This window comes from Prionailurus bengalensis, chromosome D1, assembly GCF_016509475.1.
Source record: "Prionailurus bengalensis isolate Pbe53 chromosome D1, Fcat_Pben_1.1_paternal_pri, whole genome shotgun sequence".
NCBI classification, from domain to species: Eukaryota; Metazoa; Chordata; class Mammalia; order Carnivora; family Felidae; genus Prionailurus; species Prionailurus bengalensis.
The window spans coordinates 108,970,309-108,987,025 of NC_057346.1; the positions used below are offsets into that span (position 1 = coordinate 108,970,309).

A 16,717-nucleotide genomic window follows, 5' to 3' on the forward strand; every position below is an offset into this window, starting at 1 on the left:
CCAAAAAAAAAAAAAAAAAAAAAAACAACCCAACTCTTCAAAGAGTTTTGGAACTGGTTCCCAGTTTCATGTGGTCTTGGGTGTCTTTGCCTGTCCAAACTTCCATCCCTGCAAACTTTCTGTTTTGTCACCAGCTCTGAATGGAGTTCTCGACCCTTCCCAATCTCCTTCCCCCAAAGGAGGACTTTCAGCAGACAGAGGGTAGGGGGCTGTGCCTCAGCCGCATTCTTGCAGGCCCAGGGGTAGTGCTTAAGGCTTGGCACAGTGCTGTCTTCTCCCAGGGTTGTGTTGGGGGGGGGGGGGGCAGGGCAGTGGGGACGATGGCTGGGTGAGAAGCCTGAGGCAGGAGGAAGGCCTAAAGCCCAAAGTCTTTCGCTTTCCGCTTTCTGGAGGAGCAGATCACTATCAGGGCCCTGAACTTCAGTCTTCCGTCTTTCCTGGGGCGCTGCATCCCCAGCGACAAAAACCACACCTGGTCCCTGCTAGATGCTCAAGTGTCTGTCGGATCACTGAATGGAGCAAGGGCAGTTTCCTTCCTCTATCTCCAGGGCCCTGTGCAGGGCCTGCCCTTCAATAAATGCTTCTAGTCCTGAATGAATGAATGAATGAATGAATGAATGAATGAAACAAACGAAGACGGAACGAGTCTAAGTATGGATTCCACCCCCTGACCCAGAAGCCACCTAGACTGATGACGAACGGGCGTACCCAGGCCACTCTGCCAGCACACCCTCAGTGCCCTCTTTTCTAGGGAGAGGTAAACTCCTGAAAGCTCTCGCAAGTTTGTAGTATTTTAACTCGGGAGCCTCCAAGGCCTCATTCATTCCCTCAGTGGTCACTGAATACACTTGCGCGGGCGCCTCCCCCCCACCCAGCCCTTCAGGGAGCGAACGGGTCCAAGGACGCTCGGTGAATTCTGACGAACTATAATTCGGCCTTCCGGCTGCCGCGCCCTCGGCCCTTCTAACACCGAGTTTGGCTCCGACAGGCACAGCCAGAGTCTACGGAGTCCAGCCCGGGCACCCGACACCGCCTGGCCCGCAGCCGTCCGAGCCTGCACTGCACCCCACGTCCGCGCGGCTGCTGGACCCGGGCGCCGCGCCACCAAAGGGGGAGCACAGGCGGGGCTCGGAGTGGGGCGGGGCTGTGGGCGGGCCTGGTTGGGGCGGCCCCAGCATTGGCTCCGCGGGCCAGGGGCGGGGCCTCAGGGGCCACGGATCGCACTGAGTTCACAGCCGGGAACGCGTCCCATAGCCTCGCGGTCCAGCTCCAGAGCTTTCGCAGCCCGCGGGTCCGCCGCCTGAGCGCCTTAAGGTGAGTTCCGGCCGGGACTCTGCCGCCCTTCCGCGACGCCCAGGGGGCCCCCCAGCGGACCACCCCCGTGGCGCCCCGTCCTGGGTCGCACCCGGGTCCCTGTGTCACCTCCGCGCAGGTCTTTTCCCGGGAACCTCGGGTTCCACCGTGTTTCCCGCCCGCGCCTGGGTCCAGGCGGCCACGCCCGCGCCCCCTCCGCCTGCGAGGCGCCGCGCATCCAGATCCCGAACTCGCGGTCCCGCCCTTCACCCTGAGCCCTCGTCCCCGTCTCACACTCGGGACGTGGGAGCGCCCTCCCGCCGCCCAGCGTCCCCGCCCGGGCTAGGGGTCGTATTTTTAGTCGATGGTGAGGTGTCCTCCTATCTTTAGCCGCGGCCGCGAGTGTCCTGAAACGGATCCGGGCTGGGCGCTCGGGCAGAGGGCGGGGAGGGGTCTACGCTGAACCCGAGCTGGGGCTGAGGAACAGGACCCACGGGAGCCAGGGGTGGGGGCTTGCACGCCCGAGGTCTGGCCCTGCGCCTAGCGCACACTCGGACATCGCCCAGGCCGGAAAGCATGGGGCAGGCTCCTCCCAGAGCTTGGAGACCCTGGCAAGGTCCCCGATCGCCCCTTTCCCCCTCTACTGTCGTGTTGTGAGACCAGAACACCCCAAGAGAAGAAGATCCCTCAGACAATCCGCATCTGGTACGCGAACGTGCAGCTCCTTGGGGGGCCCTGCCTGGAGCCCGAAGCGCGCTGGAGACCCTGGTGCGCGCCGGGACTCCTCTGGGAAGCGAGGCGACAGAGAGAGCGAGCGAGCGCGCCACCTAGCGGCCGTAGAGCCGAGCGCCACTCTGCACAGGGACCCGGGGCGACCAGACCTCCCGTGGCCCGCAACGGGGACTCTGCGTAGGCTGCCTCCAGAGCAGAAGGTGGACGCTTGGAGGATGGGGCTCTTGTTCGGAGCACTGTCCCCGGAAAACCTACAGTTATTTGCTGAATGAATGACAGGGCTGACAGCGACCCGCTAACCCTGTCTGTTGTACCTCTGCTCTCACTTGGACTGTGGCAATAGGGTCTTCCAGTAGCCCCCTGGTGACGACTTCGTCAGCCCATTTTATAGATGGGAAAGGTGAAGGCCAGAAAGGAGAGGCGTCTTGCCCAAAGTCACAGAGTGAGGGCTGCTCTTTGGACCTTGGTAGGCAGGGGGCTAGTACTCCTCAGGGCGGGAGGGGCTGCGCCTAGAGGAAGTCTTTGCTCCGGAGGAGGCCCAGGGCTCCTGGCCAGAGCAAGCCCACAGGGCTGGGCTGGCTGCCCTCTGCTCCGCCCACTGCTGAGGGAAGCCACCGCTTCCAGCCCCTCATACCCTGTCCTGGCGAAGAGCTCATTCTCATCTCTCTGGATCCACGCAAGTTTGGGGAGACGGAGACGACCGGTAGGACTTACAAGGAGGAGGCCTGGGGACCCAGTGGCCCCAGCCCAGCTGGGAGCCTGTTTCTCTCCTTCCCTGCAAGCAGTTTTCAGAGGTTGGGTGGCCTACTGCGTCAGAGCCACAGGACCTGGCTGGGTACTAGTGCCCCCTCTTTCTCTTCCCAGCTGGGTGACCGCAGCAACGTTAAGGTCTCTGAGGTTCAGCTTCTGCCTCTGCAAAAGGCAGCCGTGACGCCCACCGTGCTGTGCCTGGGAGCGTAAAAGTGGGGACTCTGCAAGGGCCGCTGGAGCCTGGGGTCTCACGCTTGCCAAACCCGAATACTTGGGGCTTGATGATTGCAGTTCCCAGCTCTCCCCTGGGTGGCTTGATGCCGGCCCAGCCCTTCCCCCTCAGCCTCAGTTCTCCCCACATCTGGAATTGGGCGGGTACGGCTGGCTCCGAGTGAGACAGCTGTCAGGGACGCCCGATCTGTTGTGGAAATACTCAGGCTGTCTTGGCGCCCTACGTGATGAGCGGAGGGGGGCCGGGGGAGGGGGGAGGGGGGAGGGGGGACGACAAACCCCACCAGTCGGCCCCACTCTTCATGGCTGGAAAGGCAGGAAAGGCTGTCTCAGGGCCGCTCGCCTATCAAGGAGACCGGTAGGATGTGTGTTGGGGCGCCCCCAGGCCTGGCGTGGCGGGCACAGGTGAATGTCTGGTAGATGAGTGAGGGACGGGATTCCACGACCTTGAGGCGCCCACTGCCTCCCCCACCCTCCCCCCAGCTCCTTCCAAGCTTAGCTGGAATTTCGCCACTGGAGAGTCATTCCTTTGTTTCCTGTTAAGCTGCAGGTGCTCAGGGAGGGGCAAGATGTCCGGTCTCTGTGGCTCAGTGTGACTGACCTAGGGTGTCCGGTCCTGGGGTGGGGTTTCCTGAATGAGGGCCCGGGCTGGGAGTTGGGACTCTGCCTGTCCTGCATGCTCCTTCCTCCTTCCGGCTCCCTCCTGCCGGCCCCCTCATTCCCTCCTCGCCCTGCCCAGCACGGAGAATGGGGCCGGCCAGGCCTCCCAGCTGTGGCCCCGCCCCTCCCTGGCCCATTTCCCACCTGCTCAGCCCCTGCCCGCCTGGGCGGTGGGAGAGGGGGGCGCTCATCTGGTTCCCCTCTGGATGACCTTGGACAAATTTCTTTCTTTGCCTTCCGTGCTCTGCTTCTACATGCGGGCTCTCCTGTGGCCACGTAGGAGGCCAACCCTCCAACAGCTGTGGGAACGCCGTTGAGTGCTTGTAATGCTTCCTTTTTCTGTGAAGCTGGCATGACACCCCCTCCGGGTTGCATTGTTTTTTCCACGTTAAAAATAGCTTATTTTTTCTGATTACATGGATAATATGTGCACCTAAATAATACATGTGTTTATCATTAAGAATTTGAGGGGCGCCTGGGTGGCTCAGTCGGTCGGGCGTCCAATTTTTTATTTTAGCTCAGGTCCTGATCCCAGGGTCGTGGGATCAAGCCCCGTGGCGGGCTCCATGCTGAGCTGGAGCCTGCTGCTCTCTCTCTCCCTCTGCCCCTCTCCCCCTCTCATAGTCTCTCTCCCTCTCTCTCTCTCTCTCTCTCTCAATTTCTAGAATAAAAATATTACTTATTTTTTTAATTAAAAAAAAATCTTTTAAGTTTCTTTATTTTATTTTGAGAGAGAGGCAGCAGGGGAGGGGCAGAGAGAGAGGGGGGGAGGGAACATCCCAAGCAGGCTCCTCGCTGTGAGCACAGAGCCTGATGCAGGGCTCGAATTCAGGACACCATGAGATTGTGACCTGAGCTGAAACCAAGAGTTGGACGCTTAACTGACCGAGCCAGCCAGATACCCCTAAAATAAAAAATATTTTTAAAAACTGAAAAAGAAAGAATTTGAGCTTATAAAAAAGTACGGAAAAGAAAGGCAAAGTCATCTGAAATCCTGCCACCTTGAGAGCACCACCACCATGTTGGCAATCATCCTTTTCATATTTGCATATATCATTTTATAGTAACAGTAGCAAATATTACAGATAATTCTGACTGAGGACACCCTTCCTCCCACATCACTGACCTCACACCCCATCCCTGCCCCCCATCCCGATCTACATAACCCATATGACAACCTGGTGCTGGCCTTCCAGATTCTTCCCTCTCTATCTCTTTTTAATGCGTATTTATTTTTGAGAGAGAGAGAGAGAGAGACAGAGACAGAGCACGAGCAGGGGAGGGGCAGAGAGAGAGGGAGACACAGAATCTGAAGCAGGCCCCAGGCTCTGAGCTGTCAGCACAGAGCCTGACAAGGGGCTTGAACCCACAAACCGTGAGATCATGAGCTGATCCAAAGTTGGATGCTTAACTGACTGAGCCACCCAGGCACGCCTCTTCTCTCCTTTTATCTAGGATATAATCCAATGCCGACCTGTATATGTAGGTACACACACATGCATATATATACAGGGAAGGGGTAGGGGGGGGGAGCTGATCACTGCTGTCAGAATTGGAATCTTCTAGGGGCTCCTGGGTGGCTGAGTCGGTTAAGCCTCCAACTTCAGCTCAGGTCATGATCTCACAGTTTGTGAGTTCGAGCCCTGCATCACGCTCTGTGCTGACAGCTCAGAGCCCGGAGCCTGCTTCAGATTCTGTGTCTCCCTCTCTCTCTGCACCGCCCCCGCTCAAGTTCTGTCTCTCTGTCTCTCAGAAAAAAAGAAAGAAAGAAAAAGAAATGGAATCTTCTCTACTACATTTTTGCATTTTGCTTCCCTCCCTCGGCAATGCCTTGTGCAAATCCCTCCAAAGTGTTTCTGGTTCAAATTTTATTTATTTTGAGGGGGATTGTGAGCAGGGGAGAGGCAGAGAGAGAGGGAGGGAGGGAGTCCTCAACTCGGGGTTGATCTTACGAACCATGAGATCACGACCTGAGCCGAAATCAAGAGTCAGGCGCTTAACCGACCGAGCCACCCAGGTGCCCCTCTGGTTCAAATTTTGAAATGGGGTGATAGCTTGCTCTGATTAAATGAGATGCGTTTGCAAAGAACTTAGCAAAATGCCGGGCACAGAACAGAGCCCCCCAAAGTATTTGCACCCTCCACTCCACCTTCCCCTTAGGTGCTGGGCAGGGGGGAGGGCCAGTAACTATGTTGGACTCAGTCCCAGAGGTAGGAACTGCTAACCTGGAGGAGAAAAGAGAAACTCCGAGGTGCCCTCACTTCTAGGTGGGACGAGACTGGGCCGAACAGGAGGTGTCCGTCATGCAGCCCTGCGGGCTGAACACCTCCTGTGTGTCCAGGTCTGGCACAGACAGGGTGGGTGAGACAGGGGTTACAAGATCTCTCTCCTTGGTCAAGTACGGGATTGAGACAAGTCTGAGACCCCCCCCCCACCACCACACACACACACACACACACACACATACACACACACACACACACAACTTGACTCTTATGTCTTGGGGCACAGCTGATGTGCGATAGCGGGTGATGAGCAGAGCCAGGGACCCCAGGCAAGGGACCAGAGCCAGGATATGACTTTGTATATGACTTTGGGCCCCTCACTCACGTTGCCGGGCCTCAGTTTCCCCACTCGTAAAGGGAGGGGCTCGGTGCTGGTGATCCAGGCTCTAAGGTGCAGTGAGTCTGTAAGTGACCACAGACTTCTCGCAGGGTTTCTGCAGGAGAGTGGCCCCACTTGGGCTCCCGGGGCTGACGCAGGGGGCCCAGAAATGAGACGGATGCCTCTGACTTTTGTCCTTCTGTCCCTGACTCATACCTCTGGTATTTCAGCTCTTCAGCCCCAGACCGGACCGGAGAGCCCGTTGCTGCCCACCAGAGCGCCACCTTTCTGCTGCTAATTTTCCAGAGCATTTTCAACTCTTCTGGGAGAGAGTGATCTCTGTTATCTCAGCCCTCTGACTTCACTGATCATTAATCGTCCTTTTTCTCATTCCTCCGGCCAACTTCAGCCACGCCCCTCACCCTTGTCTGGGCCCTTGGGCAAGGTTTGGGTGTCTGAAAACCCCCCTCTGGGTGTGTCCGGCTGAGGTGGTGAGAAGAGGCAGCCGGAGGCCGTGGTCCCCGGGGGTGCGCCGTCCCCAGCCCCTGCAGCCCGGCCCCGGGCGCGGAGGTCGCGATGTCCACCAAGGTGCCCATCTATCTAAAGCGCGGGAGCCGCAAGGGCAAGAAGGAGAAGCTGCGGGACCTGCTGTCCTCGGACATGATCAGCCCGCCGCTGGGGGACTTCCGACACACCATTCATATCGGCAGCGGCGGTGGCAGCGACATGTTCGGTGACATCTCCTTCCTGCAGGGCAAGTTCCACCTCCTGCCAGGGACGGCGGTCGAGGGACCCGAGGAGGACGGCACCTTGGACCTCCCGTTCCAGTTCACCCGCACCGCCACGCTGTGTGGGCGGGAGCTCCCCGACGGGCCGTCCCCTCTGCTCAAGAACGCCATCTCCCTCCCTGTCATCGGGGGGCCCCAGGCCCTCACCCTGCCCGCAACTCAGGCCCCACCCAAACCCCCTCGCCTGCACCTGGAGACCCCACAGCCTTCCCCACAGCCTTCCCCACAGGAGGCAGGGAGTGTGGACATCTGGAGAATTCCAGAGGCTGGCTCTGCCCACAATGGGCTGACGCCCGAGTCGGGGGCCGAGGAGCCCTTCCTGTCCCATGCCAGCTCCTTGCTCTCCCTGCATGTGGACCTGGGGCCTTCCATCTTGGATGACGTCCTCCAGATCATGGACCAGGACCTGGGCCACGTGCAGATCCCCACATAGGACCACGGCTGGCCAGGCCGGGTGCTCAGGGTGGAGTGAATGCTGGAGGCAGGGGGTGGATGGAGCCCTGGCCTAGACGTCGGGATCCCTAGGCCCCCCTGTGTGGTCACTGGCCAGTGATTTCTTTTCTTTGAGCCTTTGTTTCTCTCGCTCCCACCCTCTCCTCATGGGCAGAGCGTGCCTCATTGCCTTCCCCTAAAGCTCACCGAGGACACGTGCAGAAGTCAGCCCAAAGTGCCCTGAGCATCTCGGGCCACTGGACACCCCCCCCCCCAACTGCTCCTCCTTCCCTGAGACCCCTTGGATGAAGGCTCCGCCGAAATGGAGTCCCCTTTCCACCTCCCTTCTGCCTCAGCCCCATGGGATGCCCTGACTGGGGGCTGGGGAAGAGGCAAGGCACAGCCAGCCAGAACTTTGGCTTCGCTGTCCTGGACTAGGAACGTGGCATTGGTGACCGAACGTCCCTCTGCCCCACCCTCGCTCACATGACCGGGAGATTCTGGTCGCAATAAAACTTGCTGCTGCTGACAGTTGTGCTCCCGGCACCCTCGACCCGGGTTTCCTCCTGAAGACAGACCAGCCTCCGCGACCCGGGGCTGACCCTGGGGGAGACCCCATTCCCAGAAGGCTGTGTGCAGGGCGGGCCCTGCCCTTGGGAAGCCTCTACCGGATCCCAAGCCCATAGTGAGAAAGAGGCAGGAATACACCAATGCCATCTAGGGAGGCTGCAATATTGCTTCAGGTGCTTAACAAGAGGGGGCCGAGCACTGGTGTCATCCGGGTGCTGTGCCCAGGCTGCTGGGGTCTACCGGGGGAGACCCAAGAGCGAAAGAGTAATCCCAAGGCCTAGTGCAAGGGACCAGCAGCTTCTCCAGCTTCCGAAGACTAAGGGGGCACACGGGCGGGACCGGCCAGGCCTGGGGCTGGGAGGGACCCAACAGTGCCTGTCAGCGGGCTCATCGCCACCTACAGGGCACCCAGGTGTGCTCCAGGTGCTGGGGATATCACACAGCTGCGATCCCCACTCCTGTAGCTTATATTCTAGTGGGAAAAGGATATTGAATTTGTAAGCAAGTAGGGTGAGTTCCAACTGTGCTGAACACTATGAAGAAAACACGATCGCGAATGCTTGGGGCCGACATGCAACTGGTGTCAGGGCCCATTAGGGATAGATGTGATTCTGAGCCAGACCTGAGGGGTGAGATATGCTCGCGCATAAGCAAAGGCACTGGGGCACCAGAGTGAATGACAGAGGAGCTGCCATGTGGTGAAAAGAGCATAGATCTGAGTATGACCTAGACTATGTGAGACTGTTTCCACATCTCTAAGAGGTAGTCAGTGGGACCTACCGTGCAGGGTTGTGGGGAAAACTAGGGATACCAGGAATTGCCACAGGGAGGGTATTCAAAAATGGCTTACGGACATAAAGGAACTCGGAGCTTGGGAAGGAGAGGACTGTGAAACACGAAAAGCAGGTTGGAGTCGGCTGGGAACAGCTTTGCCTGCTAGGCTGAGCGGAGGCAGTGGGGAGCTGCAGACAGATTTTAAGCAGGAGAGACACATGGTCAGATCCGGGTTCTAGAAGGGCCACCACCCAGGCCAATGAAAGACGGACCAAAGGTCAAAATGGAGGAAGCCAGTGCAGGGTGAGGAGGACTGGACGAGGCAGGGACAGTGAGGACGGAGGTGGGGAGAGTGTTAATAAGATGGGGCTTGGTGTCTGATTGGTACAGACCACATGGGCAGCTGGAGGCAAGTTCAAGCCTCAGCTTCCCCTTCCTCCATTGTCCGCTGGTTCTTCATCCTTCTGACCCTGTGGATCCCAGACTCCCACCTCACCCCCAGCCTCTCGCCTCCAGGTCCTGTGTCAGATTTCATCGCGGAGGCTGAATTTGACCAGGAGGCATTTTGCTTGGGCTGGGGGGGGGGAGGGGGGAAGGGGGGGGAAATCTATACAACATGAGTTGTACCATTTTAACCATTTGTAAGTGCATAATTCAGTGGTGTTAAGTGCATTCACGTTATTCTGCAGCCATCACCACCATTCCTTTCAGAACTTTTCTCATCTTCCCAAAGTGAAACTCCATACCCACTCAACGCTAACGCCCCATTCTCCCTTCCCCCAGCCTCCGGCAACCACCGTCTACTTCCTGTCTCTATGAATCTGACTGCTCTAGGGACCTGAAATCAGTGGAGTCACACAGTATTTGTCCTCTTGTGATCGTCTTATTTCACTTGGCGTGACCTCTTTGAGGTTCATCCACGCTATGGCAGGTGTTGACAGTTCCTTCTCTTAAAGGCTGAATACCCTCTAGACCACATTTTGTCTATCCATTCACCCATCAGTGGACACATGCGTTGTTTCTACCTTTGGGCTATTGTGAATAATGCTGCTATGAACACGGATGTACAGATACCTGTTTGAGTCCTTGCTTTCAATTCTTTTGGGTCCATACACAGAAGCGGAAATTGCTAGATCATACCCTCATTCTATGTTGAATTTCTTGAGGAACCACCATATTCTTTTCCATGGCAGGTGCATCATTTTACGTCCCTGCTCAACTTTTTCCTTTTAGTCTGAACATTCTGCCGTCATTTAGAGATTAGGGGTTTCACTATCGGTTGTGGGGCTTTAGCCCGGGCCTGTGACGCCCCAAAGCCTATACTCCACTGCAACCTTCTTGCCCCAACGGAAGTTCTGTATCAGAACTGGCCAAGTGTGAAGACCAAAGGTGGGGAGCTGAAGGGCCAGCAGCTTCTTGCCTGTAGGCTCCCTCTCAGTGCTTGAACGGCTTGTCCCTTCCCTTGGAAGACAAGAAAAAAGGAAACCTTCCTTACAGCTTTACCCAGTTGGAAGGCTGCACCTCGCCCTGGACCAGAGTCAAGGCCAGAGTAGCCATGGGGCGGAGACATGCCTGCCCTAGGTCCCCTGGAACTGTCCCCCACCCACCCTGCATCAGGCACCCACCCAAGAGACCTAGGAAACCACTCGGAGCTGCTGGAGAAAGGGACTTAGGCAGGGGGCCTGAAGCATCAGACTAACTGAACTAGAAACACCTGCTTGCACCAAGGTAGCCAGGGATGGAAACATGGATCTTTCCTCTTCAGCTTGTACAGTGCTGTTCAGGCATCATGCCCTACAAATACCACCCACAAAAAGGAATTTCCCCCAAACAGAGAAGTCATTGGACAGCCAAAAAAAAAAAAGACAAATGTCCGTACAGTCTGCTGTTTTAGATGCCCAACATTCATGCATGACTTGCTATAATATAATATAAACCTCCCTAGTAGAATGGATCTATTCCTATTTCTGTCAAAAATAGATTCACTCTTTTTCCAAAGGGAGATAACTCAATATCTTGTCAATGATCACATCCACTTGCAAGTCCAGGAATTCTAGATGTTCATTCCTCCTGCAATTTTTTTTTACCAGCCCCATCTCAATACTTTGCAAACTCTGAACTGTGCTATAAAGTTAGTTATCACCAATACACCCTATATTCAAGAGCGGAAAGCAGGAGAGAATGGGAGAATTAAAATATATAAAAATATACTTGATGCAGCGAGAAAAGAAACATACGTAGAAGCTACGGACTCCTTCAAGAATTTTTTTAAGGACTTTAAAAAAAAGTAATCTCGGGGCGCCTGGGTGGCGCAGTCGGTTAAGTGTCCGACTTCAGCCAGGTCACGATCTCGCGGTCCGGGAGTTCGAGCCCCGCGTCAGGCTCTGGGCTGATGGCTCGGAGCCTGGAGCCTGTTTCCGATTCTGTGTCTCCCTCTCTCTCTGCCCCTCCCCCGTTCATGCTCTGTCTCTCTCTGTCCCAAAAATAAATAAAAACGTTGAAAAAAAAAAAAAAGTAATCTCTACCCCCAACGTGTATATCGAACCTACAACTCTGAAATTGAGAGTCGCACATGCTCTATTGACTGGGCCAGCCAGGCTCCCCTTTTACCATTTTGCCTCGTTTCCTTTATCTCTTTGCCTACAAAAACTTTTTTTTCTGACCTTTTGAAAATAAGTTGCAGACATTACGACAGTTCATCCCAAGTGCTCTAGCATTCATTTCCAGGAAGTCTTTTTTTTTTTTTTAAGTTTATTCATTTATTTTGAGATAGAGGGAGAGGGAGAGAGGGGGCAGGGGCAGAGAGGGGGAAAGAGAGAAAGAGAACCCCAAGTAAGCTCCATGCCTCCGTCATGGAGACCAACGCAGGGCCCGAACCCACGAACCATGAGACCACACCCGAGCCAAAACCAAGAGTCAGGTGCCCAACCGACTGAGCCACCCAGGCGCCTCCATGAAGTCTTTATTTAGCTCAGTTTTGGTTTTATTTGACTTCTTCAATCTGTGGATTCACATCTTTCATTATTGTTGGGAAATTATCGATCATTTTCTCTTTAAATACTGCCTCGGCCCCCTTTCTCCCTACCCTCTGACGCCCCAACTAAATGTATATTAGATCTCTCTATGTATCTATGTTTCTGCTCTAATTCTCTATTTTCTGTCTTTCTATGCAATGTTAGGGACAATTTCTGCCTACCTATCTTCTAGTTTCTGTGTTCTCTCTTCAGCTGTGAGTAATTTGTTTAAAGGATTCATTGTGTTTTTAATTTTGGTTATTTTATTGTTCCGTTGGAGAAGTTCCATGTTGTTGTTTTAAAATTCTGTTGTGGCATTTCTTTTTTTAAATTTTTTTTTTTCAACGTTTATTTATTTTTGGGACAGAGAGAGACAGAGCATGAACGGGGGAGGGGCAGAGAGAGAGGGAGACACAGAATTGGAAACAGGCTCCAGGCTCTGAGCCATCAGCCCAGAGCCCGACGCGGGGCTCGAACTCACGGACCGCGAGATCGTGACCTGGCTGAAGTCGGACGCTTAACCGACTGCGCCACCCAGGCGCCCCTGTTGTGGCATTTCTTAATAAGTACTTGTCCCCTGAAGGTGTTCTTATGCTCGTTTTTAACTCCTTTAAATGCAGTAGCAATGTTATTTTACGGTCAGCATCAGATAATTCCAACATGTTAAATCTTTGTGTGAGTCAGTTTGTGTTTTGTATTTTTTGTACTGGTTCTTGTGAAAGGTTTCTTTTTTCTTTGTGTGCCTGGTTATCTTTGTCATATTTGAAAAAAATACTTTTAGACATAATTTGAGGACTGGGATGACGGTAAATTCCTTCCTAAAGTCTATGATTCGGTACCAAATATGTTTGCTTCAGCTAGGTGTCCTGAGGCATTACGAGGATGGGTCCACTTTTTTTTTTTTTCTTTCTATAATGTATTTGCTTTTTATAATTTACATCCAGATTAGTTGGCACAGGATGCAACAATGATTTCAGGAGTAGATTCCTTAGTGCCCCTGACCCATTTAGCCCATCCCCCCTCCCACAACCCCTCCAGCAACCCTCTATTCTCCATATTTTAGAACCTCTTATGTTTTGTCCCCCTCCCTGTTTTTACATTATTTTTGCTTCCCGTCCCTTACGTTCATCGGTTTTGTTATCTTAAAGTCCTCATATGAGGGAAGTCATATGATACTTGTCTTTCTCTGACTGACTAATTTCGCTTAGACAGAGTGGGTCTACTTTAATCCAAGTTCAAGGCTTGAGCTTCCCTGAATCACCCAGATAATATGATCCTGGACTACAGGTTCATACACAATTGGATCCCTTCTCAAAGTGTGGACATGTCCATGGTGGAATGTCCATCTTCCCACCTTGGGCGGGCTCTGAGATTTGATTTTTTAACCCTCCCCACCAGAGACCCCCAAACAACAGCTCAGTTTCACAGTTGTATCTTCCAGATCAGTAAATGTCCCCAGGACAAAAATTGCTTTGAATTCTGAGCTTACCTCTTTGGGTTTTAGCTTCCTAAATATTGGTCCAATTATTCTCACTATATCATTAGCTTTTCAATGCCTTTAAGATTTTTTTCCCCATTTCCTCTGTTTTGTTTTGTTTTGTTTTCGTTTGTTCAGTTGGGAATATTGGAATTAAATACCTAACCAGGAGCCTGTTTCCCATTAACTACCTATATGTAATATTAGGAAGATCCCTTGGGTTTCATTTATATTTCTCCCTGTTCCCATTGGGTAATAATCCTACCTCACCTTGACAATTAGAATCAACACCCCAGACAATAGTAGTACTTCCTTTCTCTCTCTCTCTCTTTTTTAATGTTTATCTCTATCTTTGAGAGAGAGAGTGCAAGCTGGGGAGGGGCAGAGAGAGAGGAGGCAGAGAATCTGAAGCAGGCTCTGTGCTGAAAGCAGCAAGCCCGATGTGGGGCTCGAACTCATGAACCCACCGTGAGATCATTACCTGAGCCAAAGTTGGCTGCTCAATTGACTGAGCCACCCGGGCACCCCTCTTTTAACTTTCTTGCCCAGTGGCATGCAGAGCAAAACATGGCCCATTGGCCATCTTAGCTCCTAATGTGGAGAAATCGTTATTGTGCTCCCTGATGGAAGCATGCCTCTCTTGGATCTGGCAGAATCCAGAGGTGCAGAAATAGGAAATATTTTGCCAAGAGTCACTAGTTGAGATTGGGAGAGGCTGCACCCCACTTCCATTCCTTGGTTCCTGTCTGTAAGAGAAACACTGTACATGCTGGTCAATGGTTCAGTGAATCTATTGTTCAGTGACAAAGCATTTCTTAAAGTTTATTTATTTTGAGAGAGAGAGAGAGAGAGAGAGAGAACAGGAGCATGAGCCAGGGAGGGGCACAGAGAGAGAGGGAGAGAGAGAATTCCAAGCAGGTTCCTTGCTATCAGCTCAGAGCCTGACTTGGGGCTTGAACTGACGAACCGTGAGATCATGACATGAACTGAAATCAAGAGTTGGACGCTTCACCAGCTGAGACACCCAGGCGCCCCTGGTGATGAAGCATTTCTTAAAAGAATCCTAAAAGAACTGAAAGGCATTCACGCTGGGCTCATATGCTACCTTTCCAATTAAACAGAACTAGCCTATGTATTATTACTAGTATTTTTAATTTAAAATTTCTTATTGAAATATACATGCAGGGGCACCTGGGTGGCTCAGTTGGTTAGGCAACCGACTTCGGCTCAGGTCATGATCTCAGTTTGTGAGTTCGAGCCCCGCGTCGGGCTCTGCGCTGACAGCTCAGAGCCTGGAGCCTGCTTCAGATTCTGTGTCTTCCCCTCTCCCTACCCCTCCCTTGCTCACTCTCTGTGTCTCTCTCTCTCTCTCAATAATAAATAAATGTTAGAGAAGAAGAAGGAGGAGGAGGAGGAGGAGGAGGAGGAGGAGGAGAGATATACATGCAGATGGAGTGCCTGGGTGGCTCAGCTGGTTAAGCGTCCGACTTTAGCTCAGGTCATGATCTGATGCTCTGTGGGTTCGAGCTCTGCGTCTGGCTCTGTGCTGACAGCTCAGAGCCTGGAGCCTGTTTCAGATTCTGTGTCTCCCCCTCTCTGCCCCTCCCCTGCTCTTACTCTGTCTCTCTCTCTCAAAAATAAATAAAAATTAAAAAAATTTTTTTGTTTGAAATATACATGCAGAGAAGTGCCCCAATTTTGTGTAGTTCAATAAATTTTTATAAAGTGAACAAACCTTTTTAGTTTTACAGATTTGTGATATGATATGCTTTCTTTCTCATCTTAACCTCTAAAATTTTATTTTGTATCAATGATTTTGCATTCATTTTCTTAAAGAAGGTTTTAAAAATTGAGTATGTGTTAGCCACAAAACCTCACAACACCTGGATAAACCATTGAGTACTGCATTATCCTTTATTGGTTTCCCTAAACCTGTTTGTATCTTTGTAAAAACTTATTAAACTCTACTCAACTTCCCCATGTAAAATAGTAATAATAAAATTATTAATAAATAACTAAATTATTAACAAACCTACGTACCCACTACCCAGATGAAGAAAAAGAATATTACTATAGGGGGCGCCTGGCTCAGTTGGTTAAGCCTCTGACTTCAGCTCAGGTCATGATCTCGTGGTTCATGAGTTCGAGTCCCACATAGGGCTTACTGCTGCCAGCACAGAGCCCACTTTGGATCCTCTGTCTCCAATCTCTCTGCCCTTCCCCTGCTTGCGCTCTTTCTCTCAAAAATAAATAAACATGGGGTGCCTGGGTGGCTCAGTGAGTTAAGCGTCTGACTCCGGCTCAGGTCATGATCTCACAGTTAGTGAGTTCGAGCCCCACATCAGGCTCTCTGCTGTCAGTGCAGAGTCCACTTCAGATCCTTTGTCCCCCTCTCCCTGTCTGCGCCCCCCCCCACTCTAATGTGCTCTCTCTCAAAAAAATAAACATTAAAAAAAAGAACATTACTAGGACCTCAGTAGCTACCTCTTGCCCCCTCTTGTCATTATCCTCCAAAGATAACTAGTCTCCTGGGTTTGGACTCCATGGATTAGTGTGCCTATTTGTGTACCTTTATATAAATGGAATCATACAATATGTCCTTTTTTGAAACTGGCTTCTTTTATTCAGTGTTAAGTTTTTGAGATTCATTCACATTGTTGTATAGCGATAACTTATTCTTTCCATTTTGCTCAATCTATTGTACTGTTGTGGGCATCGGTTTTTTTCCAGTTTGAAACTATTACAATGAACGCAGTGGTAAGCATTCTTGTGCATGCTTTTTGGTGTACGTATCCACGAGTGGAGTTGCCGGACCATAGGATTTGTGTATGTTCAGCTTTAGTGCTAGCATACTATCTTAGTCGGCTTGGGCTGCTATAACCAAATATCACAGACCGGGGGGCTTAAGCAACAGACATTTATTTCTCCCATTCTGGAGGCTGGGAACTCCAAGGTCAAGGTGCCAGCAGATTTGGGTTCTGATGAGAGCGCACTTCCTGACTCGTAGATATCCATCATCTTGTCGTGACTTCACATGGCCTTTCCTCAAGGAGAGAGAGATCTGTCTTCTTCCTCTTATAAGGGTACTAATCCCATCAAGAGGGTCCCACCCTTATGACCTCATCTAAACCTAATCACTTCCCAGAGGCCTCACCTCCAAATACCCTCCATCATACTGGGGGTTAGGGCTTCAACATATGCCTGGGAGGAGCACAAACATTCAGGCCACAACACATACTGTACTTTTTTTTTTAAATGCTTATTTTGAGAGAGAGGGAGAGATAGAGTGTATGTGCGCAAGTGTGAAAGCAGGGGAGGATCAGAGAGAGAGGGAGAAAGAGAGAATCCCAAGCAGGCTCCGTGCTGTCAGTGAAGAGCCCCACACGGGGCTG

The 16,717-nt window shown here is 52.3% G+C and overlaps 1 protein-coding gene across 1 annotated transcript; it reads left to right on the forward strand.

The window, feature by feature from the left end:
- The first annotated feature begins 1,202 nt into the window (after positions 1–1,202).
- Positions 1,203–8,021, forward strand: CDC42EP2 (CDC42 effector protein 2). Its single transcript, XM_043581687.1, has 2 exons — positions 1,203–1,314; positions 6,501–8,021. Exon 2 carries the CDS (start codon positions 6,847–6,849, stop codon positions 7,489–7,491), a length of 645 nt encoding a protein of 214 aa, XP_043437622.1. The 5' UTR covers positions 1,203–1,314; positions 6,501–6,846; the 3' UTR covers positions 7,492–8,021.
- The last annotated feature ends 8,696 nt before the right edge of the window (positions 8,022–16,717 follow it).

What these genes read in the sequence shown, in the direction of transcription:
- CDC42EP2 (XM_043581687.1), top strand. Translation starts at nt 6,847, where the DNA reads ATGTCCACCAAGGTGCCCATCTATCTAAAGCGCGGGAGCCGCAAGGGC.